Source organism: Calliopsis andreniformis, chromosome 2, assembly GCF_051401765.1.
Source record: "Calliopsis andreniformis isolate RMS-2024a chromosome 2, iyCalAndr_principal, whole genome shotgun sequence".
Classification (NCBI taxonomy): Eukaryota; Metazoa; Arthropoda; class Insecta; order Hymenoptera; family Andrenidae; genus Calliopsis; species Calliopsis andreniformis.
Genome location: NC_135063.1, coordinates 12,428,794 through 12,440,869, shown reverse-complemented (window position 1 = coordinate 12,440,869; position 12,076 = coordinate 12,428,794). Strand labels below are relative to the sequence as shown.

The 12,076-nt window shown below is 36.2% G+C and overlaps 2 protein-coding genes across 12 annotated transcripts; one reads left to right on the top strand and one right to left on the bottom strand.

Moving 5' to 3' along the window:
* Window positions 1–165: 165 nt before the first annotated feature.
* LOC143183959 (inositol monophosphatase 1) lies at window positions 166–3,277 on the top strand. 2 transcript variants are annotated; one of them, XR_013002697.1, is made up of 7 exons: window positions 166–332; window positions 1,083–1,216; window positions 1,896–2,155; window positions 2,238–2,343; window positions 2,463–2,614; window positions 2,730–2,916; window positions 3,014–3,277. XR_013002697.1 is itself a non-coding variant. In XM_076385831.1 (6 exons), exons 1-6 carry the CDS (start codon window positions 273–275, stop codon window positions 2,834–2,836), a joined length of 819 nt encoding a protein of 272 aa, XP_076241946.1. In that variant the 5' UTR covers window positions 167–272; the 3' UTR covers window positions 2,837–3,277. The 2 variants fall into 2 exon arrangements, 1 of the variants encoding a protein (XP_076241946.1); XM_076385831.1 differs by having other exon boundaries at window positions 167–332; window positions 2,730–3,277.
* Prp4k (Pre-mRNA processing factor 4 kinase) lies at window positions 3,272–11,407 on the bottom strand. 10 transcript variants are annotated; one of them, XM_076385770.1, is made up of 14 exons: window positions 11,278–11,407; window positions 10,557–10,727; window positions 10,227–10,473; window positions 9,676–10,157; window positions 8,736–9,531; window positions 8,301–8,651; window positions 8,150–8,235; window positions 7,933–8,079; window positions 7,708–7,861; window positions 7,382–7,634; window positions 6,711–6,949; window positions 4,202–6,137; window positions 3,559–3,771; window positions 3,272–3,410 (listed from the first exon to the last, which is right to left on the bottom strand). In XM_076385770.1, exons 1-12 carry the CDS (start codon window positions 11,280–11,282, stop codon window positions 5,937–5,939), a joined length of 3,132 nt encoding a protein of 1,043 aa, XP_076241885.1. In that variant the 5' UTR covers window positions 11,283–11,407; the 3' UTR covers window positions 3,272–3,410; window positions 3,559–3,771; window positions 4,202–5,936. The 10 variants fall into 10 exon arrangements, with proteins under 10 accessions (XP_076241885.1, XP_076241876.1, XP_076241861.1 ...); XM_076385761.1 differs by having other exon boundaries at window positions 3,338–3,453; XM_076385746.1 differs by having other exon boundaries at window positions 3,338–3,771; window positions 4,202–4,278; window positions 4,924–6,137.
* Window positions 11,408–12,076: the final 669 nt, after the last annotated feature.

Genomic DNA, 12,076 nt, shown 5'->3' with positions numbered 1-12,076 from the left:
GCGTTTAAAAATTCAAACCACCCTTCGATATATCGATTCCCAATGCCAATTATAAATCTCGATTTTCGCGCGCCGCGTCGCCACTGTCGCCCTCGTTTCGCGGCGGAGCAGCAGCGTGTCGGAAGAACCGCCGTTTTAAAACCAGCTGACGAGATGTTACGTCAGTTGAACGGTAGCCGTTGCCATTGGACGTGTCCTGTTGTTGTCAGCGGTGGTTATGAGAGAACTCTGAACTCGTGCGCGTTATCGTTGCTCGAACGTTTCACTGAATCATGACCAACACGGACGACTGTTACCTTACAGTCCTTCGACTAGTGAAGGAAGCTGGCTCGGTGAGTAATTCTTCCCTCGAAGGTTTCGAAGCGAGCAGAACAATTCCGCGTATCGAGTTATTCTTGGCTGATAGCGGGCAACGTTTATCGATTTTGCATGCCGCTTCGAATTTCATTCAGCTTCATGCCTGACTAACGCGCCTTGCTTTCTACGGTGCATTTCAATCGTGTGTCTTGTTAAGAGACTATCTTGTATTTAATTCTTGAGAGAATTATCTATTTCGATGTAGAGTCACGTTTGAATGATCCGTTTAAGGATTTGTTTGAAATTGTTTCTGTCGGGCGGTGCGAGTTTTAAAGTGAAATCGATCGATTGGATAGCGACGAATTTAACGATTCGAGATATTGATTTCTATCGAGTTATGAACATTCTACGGTTGCTTGGTTTTTAGAGGTAGATAACAGTGTTAACTTGTTCTTAGATAGGAGCGTTGCATTGGTTTGGCTTCTTAGAAAAGGATTGATCGTGGTGGGTGAAATGACACGTCTGTTGTAATCGTTTACCTATGATTTCTGTAATTTATGATCTGTAATGTCTGAGATATTTTAGTATTTAATATTCGGTGTTTCAGGATTTTATTTGTAACATTGTGCATAGTTTCTGATGAAATCGGGATCCAAGATAGAGAAATTGGAATATTACTTTCTAATTCGTTTTTATTGCTTCGTTCGTTCGAACTCGGCGTGAACGAAAGAATCAGCGAATTCGAATGCAATTTAAATTTGAATTTAAACTTTTGGCGGTTTCAGATCGTCAGGGAAAAAATTAATCAGCCGAAAGATGCGATGACGAAATCGTGCGATGTTGATCTCGTCACAGAATGGGATCAGAAGGTCGAGAAATTGTTAGTCGAGGGTATATCTTCGAAGTTTCCAGACCATAAGTATGTTTTATGTATTATCAATTTTAGTGTGATTATCATTAATACTTTTTCACTTAAAAATTCAAGATACTGGATACTTTTGATCACAATTGAAAACGCTTCCCAAATAAAACTTATTTTATTTATTTCGAAATGATCTGCACTACGAAAATATTTTTTCAAACGAAATTTTTCAAGTATGTATTGAATGTTTTTCATACTCGTTGCCAATGGACAGTGATTGTACATTATAGCAACCGTCATTAGCGATACTGAACAATTACCTTGATGGTGGCTTGCTATGAGTCATCTTGTATACAACCCTGGTTGAATGTTTAATAGTCTTATACATTTCATTCATCATCTATAATTTTCTAATAGAATCATTTGTATCGCGCGATATCGTGTATTAAACACGAGCTTTCAATAAATATTTAAATGCTTGATGAGATACTTCCCATTGAATTCTTCTAATAAAATACAATTCGGTCCTGCCTGTTCAAATCTTCGTGCCACTGCATCTTGTTTAAGCTGATTAACAGCAGTCTGAGGCAAGCTACAGGCAGCAAGGACTGATAAAGGGACTCGTGTTGTAGTGAATGGAATTTTCCATTTGTTAAACAATTTCAGACTTATTAAAATACTCACTGTTTTCTTTAGGGGAATAAAAGAACAGCTTATCTTAAAAAAATATTTGCAGGTTCATTGGCGAGGAAGAAAGTTCACTTGGCAAGAAAATTGAACTCACGGACGATCCAACATGGATTATCGACCCGATCGATGGCACGATGAATTTCGTTCACGGTTTACCCCACACTTGCATATCTGTTGCATTGCTAATTAATAAAACCACTGAAATCGGAATCGTCTACAACCCGATTTTAGAGCAACTGTTCACTGCTCGTAAGGGCCAAGGTGCATTTTTAAATGGAGCTCCCATTCAAGTCTCTGGAGAGAAAGGTCACTAAATATTCATTTATAGGTTTCCACTTTTGTTTTTAATACACTCATTTTGCTAATTAAGCTATGTATTTTTTTATAGAATTACGAAAAGCGCTTGTAATGATGGAAATGGGTACGAGCAGAGATCCAAAAAAAATGAAAATCGTGTTGCAGAATGCAAATGACCTCACTCCGCAAGTTCATGGGTATCTCCTATGATTTTGGTTATTTTTTTCAAATGAAAACTCAAATTTAATAAATATGTGTTGTTATTACTGTGGGATATACTTAGAACTGGTACTTACTATTTTTTATTTTTTTTCAGGATCCGCGCCTTGGGGTCTGCAGCGTTAAACATGTGCATGGTCGCTCACGGTGGCGCAGACGTTTCTTTTGAATTTGGTATTCATGCTTGGGACATTGCAGCTGGCGATCTTATCGTGAGGGAAGCTGGTGGTGTCTGTATAGACCCAGCTGGTAATTTATTTTATTCTAAATTACTATAGTTAAGAATTCTACTAATCACTGAATTTCAGAACTTTTATTCACTGTTTTAAAATATAAAATATTTTATAATATACTTTGACGCTAGGTGGTCCCTTTGATGTGATGAGCAGAAGGGTGCTCTGCGCATCGACAATGGAATTGGCTCAGGAATTAGCCAAAATATTGGTCCAGTATTATCCCGAACGCGACTAAAAATACTTAATTAAAAATAAATTCTACATAAATAATTTCAAAAAAAGATGTTCCATGTGCCATTCGTACATATGTTTAATGTACGTGAAAATCGCATTATGTACTGGATTCTCTTTTTAGCTAAGACTTAATTTAATTGTACTGTTCAGACTCGTGGCATTTCTGTTGCTTTTGCAGGCATTTAAGGTTTATAAAGAAAATTAACAAGTATGGATGTTTAAAAATGTACCTATATTTTAACCTCTTACATAGAAATTCAGACAGAATATGACAATATGTCTGAAAGATATATTGTAAATCTAAATATAATAAATTGTAAAAATCTGTAACAATGTTGTACACTAATAGCAGAGATATATAGACGTAAATGCAATTTCTTCTTCAATATTAAATACAGGAGACTGTATTAAAATATAAATAAATTTGTTTTAGTCCATTGCATGTATGTGTGATTTATTACGAGGATTATTTCCATGTTACACATATTAAATCATAGGATATATTTCTCGTATATAAAAATCATTCGCTGTACTAGAATTATTTTCAAATACTCTGACTTTTAGTAATCTGAAAACTAAAAGCCATAAATATTAGTATCATGTTACCTTCGATAGTTCCTATAAACAGATATACAATACCTAAATGTAATTGAATAGTTCTAAAGTTTCATATTTCAATTTGTGATTTTCACACAAGTATACTTTACCTGTTTACATACTTACGTCCCATTAATCTCAACGAAATCTTAAGACAAACCTTCCTGCCGATACAAACTTAATTAAACATTTGACGATCCTGTTTACGGTAGGCATCATTTTAATACAGTTGCCAAGCTGCAGTGCCGCCAGAATCTCAACCCATTTTCTTCATCATCATTGTTTCCCACCAATTGATTTCATCATCTCTTCCATTGCCTCCCCTCCTCACAGGGAGGGCTACAAGTGAAACATCACCAAATTGCCAATTAGAAAACTATATACCAAGTCTGAATATCTGTGTATTCAATTTTATTTCTGTATTCAAATGTTACCCGATACATCTATTTCCCCCATTCTTTACTTTAATCTCACGGAAACTTTCTCACTCGAGAAAAGATATTACTACTAAAAAGAAATTCATGCTCTATGCAAAATAATGAACGTATCGATATGCATATTTTTAGTGGTTCGAAAAAAGAAATATAGCTTTATAATAAGTATCCAAGCTTGTGTTATGTCGCAAATGTTATCTGCCTTTAAGGAGAACAGTAGCAAAAGGTGATCACTAGAATGACTTGACTTTGTTCACGCAGGTTTCGCGACTCGTATGTCGTTTAATGCGAAACGGATACGCTAAATATCCCATAAGGCAGTCCCCCAAGAATACCTTGCAACGGGATCGGAGTTAAAAGCCCACGAAAGGTCCACCCGCGCTTAACGATGCTTCGAATCGAAGACTCATATCTGAAACATAAGCAGCCTCGTACAATATTGCCATGTGAAGGTGTATATACCATGAACCATTCAAACAGCATTGATGTTCTTGTTGTATCTTATTAGAAATGAGTAATGCATTATTAAATTAAAAGGAAAAAAGAAAATTCTACGGTAAATGTATGAGCACTATATTATGTCGATATAGAAATGTTAAATAATTCTCATTCATACTATAATGTGATATATCCGTTGGTAAATACTTGAAACTTCTATTTCTCAGTGCAAATATATACATTATTATTTTTCTTATGTTTTTCTTTACATTGATATCTAAATAAATGCAAGGTCAGATGTGAAAATGATTATCTGCGATTACTAACAGTCACTAATAACTGAGTGTTAACATATTGACTTATTTTACAGCACTTCCTCTAACACACGTTGTTTACCTATTATATCTCGTAACTAGATAAGAAACAGATTACAATTCTTCTTTTCTTTTTTTTTTTTTTTTTTTCTTTTTAAATATATCATTTTACGGATTGAAATACGTCTACGGTACGCGTCTCTAATCGCACGACTATCGTGCGATTAAGACTGAAAGTATAAAATACAGGGCTCGTTTCTCATTCTGTTTAAACATGTGTCGTTTTATTTCAATAACCTACTTACTATACAATTTGTTTCTTCTTTTGTTAGTACAAGTCTCCTTGCTGATAAAAGGAGATCGAGAAAAGCCATTCGTGAACCGTACTGATCATCAAAATCGTAAAAGTTTTACAATTTCACAAACACGGAATTCTTCGTGAACGCATTCATCAATGATTTAAATATATAATAATTTATAGGAGATACTATTCGTGAAGAAGTCGCGCTTTTCTTTCTTTCTTTCTTTTCTTTTCTTTTTTTTTTATTATTTTTGAAATCGAAAGATTGAGAAAAAGAAAAATACTATGTATCACCATTATGCTAAGTATCGTTGGCCAGTGCTGAAAGAGGCGGTCACTTTTCCCAGTTCATATCTCAGTCCACGGAAGAATACGATTAGCACGTAATTCGGCAAGCCTCTTCTTCTAGCGTCATCGTTGCTTTATTATTTTATCGCTGCTGTGCACAGAGAAAGAGAAGGAATAAACCAAATCTAAGAGAAATTCGTGTTCAGAAAGAAAAAAAAAAGATTGTACACGAAAAAGATCTTTACGCCCTGTGATGACACGTTATATTGTCCCGAGCCATACAAATATGTCGCTTTTTATGCGTTGGTAAATGCGTCGGTGTGACTCCCAACATTTCTATTCATCGTTCACGTACTGGCTCTAATTAATATAAAAATATTGCACTCTATTGACCTGCAATAGTTATCACTGATTAAACAATACAGTTCAGATTGATAGAGTACAACTTCATGTATGATTCAAAATGATTTTTCCCTCGTATTATTTTTCTCTCTTGTTACTTTGCTTCGAAGGAAGCGAGTGAAATGTGAAATTTTTGCACCGCCTCTTTCTGCTAAAACCGGATACAGGACACTCAATTGTAAGAAGACACCGCTTGTGTTAGTACGTTTTATAGTGTACAGCAAATTGTTAGCGGTGCCATTTGGAACATTTCTTTTTCTTTTCAGGTTTGCTTTCAAAGTTACGTCAATGAATTCTCCGATGTGGAAGGACCCCGGACAGGGTTACCTAGATCTTTTCTTGTATAAAGGGATGCGCCAGGGCGTGGTTCACAGTGATTCTCTTTCCCGCGTCCAGCGTCAACGTGCGCTCCAAAAGGTCCTTCAGCTGTCCCACTTTTCTACTTTGCTCTGGTGGCAAAGAGTTTCCACCTAATTCAGCGCTAAGATCGCGAGTGGCAGGTAACGTTGACATCACTACAACTTTTTCCTAAAAATACAGGTATTTGTGATTTCATCCATTATTCTTGACCTTAACTTGACTTAACATCATGTGTAACAGCGCTGTCCAGCGTAGGGATCCCTCACTCGCTTGCTTCCCCTTTCAATTATTGTGTTGCTCCACCAACACACGTTGTTTGTAGTGTTTCAGCTTTCTTATACAAGATGATCCTCTCGCTAGGAGACTCAAAGCAATGCTGCCATGAAGACATTGAATGGGGACTCTTGTGACGTAAGAGGCCTACAATGCTCTTATGCGATTCTTAACTGAAAATCGACAGATCCTATATACAAACTCAGTATTTCATCTGCGATGTTTTTGTAGCGACTCTGTCTTTGAGTCTCTGAGTCAGAGGATCACCCTGTAAATAGGGACACTAACATATCATGTTGATCTTCATAGCGTTTCATATGGTTTCCCTGACGATGGAAACAGGAGTAGGAGAGGCCACAGGGGGGCTCAAGAGCCCTCGCTTGGACAGCACTGATGTATAATTTCTTGAATCACTTACCACACCGGAATGAAACAAGGGTGGAAAAGAACAGTAGAAAGACAACTTACCCGTTCTGTGACTTTATCAACTTCATGATACAGGAAATTGCAGTTAGAGTCAAAATGTTGGTCCTTGAATGTGCCCTTTCTAATCAGTTTATTAGGCATTTTGCCTTTTAGGTCCATGAAGAATTTCAACATTTGGTTGTTCGTTTTCCCCGAGAACATTATTTTTCCCGTGTACAATTCGTATATGGTGCATCCCACGGACCACATGTCAATGCCGAAATCATACGGTATACCAAGAACTAGAAAATGGTAATGTTAACTTACACGTACGTGACGGCTGACACTAAATCTCTATGACAGTAGAGATCTCCCCAATGTAGGTTCGATCAATGTATCAGAGCTGTCTCACTGTTTCCATTAACGTTTCAAAAAAATACGCGACTAATGGTATTTAGTCGCTAGAAAATTACTTATTCGTATTGAGTATATGTATACACGTTCTTAAATCGTTTATACCATGTTCTAAAGGGCATGCTATTGCATGGCTATTTGTAAGCTGGTTCAAAGTAGAAGAGTAGTAAGTAAACAGAGATTAACCCCTTGAGTTATCTTGAATATTTCAAATTAGAATACGTGAGCGATATTGATAAATAACTCAAGAGATTGAAATATGTAGCTGTTTTATCTAATGAATATGTATCTATGTGATAATAGAGATAAATGATACTTACTAATTTCTGGTGCTCGATAAAATCTCGATACCAAGTACGGCGTTACTTCGTTCTCATGAGCATGGGACGCAGAGCCAAAATCGCAGAGTTTTAATACTAGCTTGCTTTCACTGACTAGAATGTTATCCGGTTTGATGTCAGCATGTAGAATATTTGCACGTTTTAGTAACTTGAGAGCAAGGAAAAGTTGCTGCGTATACGATCTTACCGCTTTGACATGTAAACCAACGTCTTTGCCATACTTTTTCAAAACCTAAATGGACAATAAACAGTAAATAATAATCACATATAATATATGCTTACAATAATTTCTAAAATATATTTACCTCTCTTAAATTCATGGCTAGTGGTTCGAATACCATACATAAATGATTTTTGTGAAAGAAGTGCCTAAATAATCGTAAACAATGAAATCTATCCTCTGGATCTGCATCGTTAAGTTTTCTAAGAATTTCTAGTTCCTTAAGACCAGTTCTATGCCTGAAACAAAAAAATGTCCATGTATTATTTTGAATCTGAGCTCTCGAATTAAGTAAGATCTGTATACTTACATTATTTCATTGTTTCTTATTATTTTTACAGCAACATCTAGACCACCTCTAGCGTTGTCTCTAGCCCTTACGACGTTACTAAATACGCCTTGACCAGTATATCCATAAACAACGTATCGATTATCTAACGTTTCCCCTACACGTACCCTAAATACAAGATTGAATTCGTATTTAATTATTCAATTTAAAAAACAGAAGAAACATAGGAATATCTTACCGATAATATCCTTCTGCGTCATCCCAGTTATCTGTCAAACTTGGATTATCAGGTCCACCTTGCCGCTTTCCTTCGACAGTAGGGCTCTGTGAAAAAATTAACATTTGAAGTAAGTGTAAAAAATAGAAAACATAAAAGATCATAAACCTACATTAAAATCGCCAATATTATCCGCTTCGGCGAACATATCCCATTCGTTTGACTTTTTCGCATTTTGCTTTTCATCCTGTTTCACTTTCTCTACTGCTTTTATATCCTCATTTTTATCACTGTCTTCAGGTGGCGCATCTTCAAACCTAGATTTCCTTTTTTTGACAGGCTGTGGTGATTTCGGTTTTTCAGGCAGTGGTGGAGTATGACTCTCCGAAGTGGACTCATTATTATTCGATGGTATCTCTATAGACTTCTGTGATACATTTGATTGACTTTCTGAAGGTGGAGTAGCAGGAACTGTATTTATGTCAGCAGACATGTTTGAATCTTCATTTGGTCCACCTAACCTCTGGATACAACCAAGAACATATAATTGTTAGTTTAGAATGTTACGAAAAGGTAATAATTAGCGTAATAATCAGCGTCTACCTACCTTGAGAAGTTCTTCTCTCTGTTTTCTTCTGCGCTCTATAATAGCTTCTTCATCCTCTTCTTCCTCTATATCAATATCTTTGATATCCTCTTCACTCGAGCTTTCCGAACGCTCTGCTTTGAGTCCTTCTGATAAAGAATCTTTATATTTATCATTGCGTTCCCTCTTTCCATTCTTCTCCCTGTCTCTGTCATGGTCTCTGTTGTGTTTCTCTCTGTCCCTTCGACTTCGAGATAACGATCTCGACGATTTGTAGCGATCGTTTCGATCTCTGTCCAACCTGCTCCTAACAGGGCTACGTGATCTCCTCGTACTTCTCGAACGCTCTCTAATTCTCTCGTGATTCCGACTGTCTCGTCGATCACGAACATCGTTACGATCGCGACTACTTCTATCTCTATGTCGATCTCTGCTAGCGTGACGCTCTTTACTGTCTCTTTTATCGCGACTGTGTCGATCTCTGCTCGCAGGTCTGTCCCGACTGCGACGATCACGACTCGCTGGTCGATCCCTGCTGGCGTGACGATCGCGACTGGCATGGCGATCTCGACTTATGTGTCGATCTCGGCTTGCGTGACGATCTCTGCTTGCATGACGATCACGACTGGCGTGTCGGTCACGGCTGGGGTGTCGATCACGGCTGACGTGTCGGTCCCTGCTAGTGTGTCGATCTCTGCTTTGTCTTTCTCGGCTTTCGCGCCTAGCTGCAGCAACTTTGTCAGACCTATCTAATGACTTGTAATCATTGCGTGGCCTGGAGTTGTGGTGATCTGATTCCCTCCGTCGCTCTTCTTCCCTGTAATAGAACAGTTGTTAAAACATTATATTAGCTTATCTCATAAACACTGCTTCTTAAAACCATTTTATTTGTAGGGAAATTAATGTGTAGTGTTACTTATAGTCTAGTATTGTAGCTTCAAGTCTTTTGTAGACAACTTACCGTCTGTCTTGTTCTCTTTTACGAGAATCGTCTTTTTTAATAGATTCTTTACGTTTGTCATCTTCTGACCTTCTTTTACTGTCTTCCTTTCGAGCATCTTCTCTGTGCCTGTCGCTAGTTTTTCGTACTTGCCTTTCATCTCTCCTGCCCTCGTCTCTCCTCGTTTCTTCTTTTGTACGAACTTTATCTTCTCTTCTCCTGTCGGAGTCTCTCCGCTTATCCTTGTGCTCTTCTCTACTCCTCCGATCCCTACTCATGTCTACTACAACTCGTCTCTCGGGTTTAACTACTTTTTTACGTTCTCTGCTACCAGATTTACTTCTAGCTCGTTTCTTAGGGGGCATATTGTCGTTTTCACTATCATCTTCTACTAATATAACATCTGGTGTCTCTGTAGCTTTTGTTTCATCTTGATCTGGTTCTTTATCCTCTTTTTCAGACTCATCAGAAAGATACTGTACTAAACATGCTTGCAGGCGTTCCTAAATATTAAAATATGATTAGAGATTTCTGCGTTAGTCAGTAGCAGTGCTTTAAATAATGAATTATACCTTTTGTTTCATTAATTCTTCAAGATCAATATCATCTTCAATGATTGTACAATCTACCTCATCCGAATCTAAATCAATTAATTTTTCATCTTCACTTTCCTCTGTAGAAACCACTTCTAATAAAGAATTTTTTACTTTGCCATTTACACCAACATCTTTCTGAACCATTCTTGATGATTTGTCATCCACTGAACCATTTTCTACTTCTCTTTCTTTTTTAGGTCGTTTATGTTTCTTGTGCCTTTTCCTAATTTGTTGTTTGAATAATATGTAGAATTAGAAATACAGTAACATGGAAACATTAAATAATATATTATATGACATGCCTACCTTTCTTGTCGTTCAATTTTCCCATCTTCTCTCTCAACTAACTTATCTTTCTTATGTTTGTGATGCTTATGTTTTCTTTTCTTCTTCTTTCTTTGGTCAGTCAACATGTCGGACTCAGAATCTATACCAACAATGTCTCTTTTGGTATCTAAACATTCTAAATCTGATGTACTGAAACATAATTCAATAATATGTCAATACTTAACATAGAATTACTACATATTAATACAATTAATCAATAGATTAACAAAATCTACAGTGAACCCCAATTCCACAAAATTATCTCCACGTCAAACATACAAACTATGCAACATACCAAATAATTACTTAGCAGCACAATATCTTTTTTTCTAAATAATGTTTTACATATGACTTATAATTAAAAATGCCTGCAAGTAGCTAACATAAGTTCCACAGACTGCTATTTACTTGGTCTGTTATGAAACATAAAATGAATAGAATAATGTAAACTAGGTTACTTTTTTTCAACGAGAAATTATCAACGAAAAAGGTGGTTCTTTCGAAAACTTATTCCATCATTTCACGCAAAGATAAAAGGAGAATAAAAGGGGTTTTCAAATGTGTAAGAAATTTGCTGCGAAAATAAACAGATCACGTAAGTATATGCGATGTAAACAGACTACTTTATACATCGTTTTATAAGTCGAAAATGAAGATTATTCGACCATTGTGCTAATGTTGGTCGAAATTCATTACTTACCCCATGATTATACTCGGTAAATTATTATTAAGAAAAAAACTACAGTATCACTGCACAAAACAACTACATGCATATATGGAGCTCTTTAACAGGCCGCCATCTTATACATTCGATCGTGTTATTTCGATATATCTCTTCAGGAACTCGAACAGTCGAACTATCGATAAAGGAGGGCTACTTCCGGTTTCAGTAATCTTTAAGATGAAGTACAAGATATGTAGATAAATCGTCACTGATCAAGCATAGAATTATAGAATAAACCTATCATTTGATACATTTTTTTATCACTTGTCATCTTATATAATAAAAGAGATTAGTGTTATAAAGTTAGGGCTTAAAGAAGAAGATAGATAGGATTTAAAATAATTTATTTTTAAGTTCAAAGAGAAGTAGAAGTTTAAAATTTCCATCCCCCATTACCAATACTTCCTATAAAGCAGATTTTAATATATTTCAGCAATAAATAAACAATTTTATTACTCAATATCGCTACACAAAAAATCGTAGAGGCTTTAAAGTAGTTATACAGCCTTAAATTATAATTAAATTAGCAAATAAAAAATGTGTCCTGTTCCCGCCGTTTTAAATGGCGTTAGTAGGTGTCGCTGCTGGCGAATATTTCAGTTCAGTCTTTAGTCTTCGAACTGTTCGAACAAATTTTCCAAATGCATTTTTTAACGATAAATAAACAGTTTTTATCGTTTAATTCAATTGCAAAATAAGTGTCTGGTTCTTCATAAAGTCTGTAGACATCACGTTGCAAACATATAATGAGTTGACAAATAAAATGGAGCTGCTT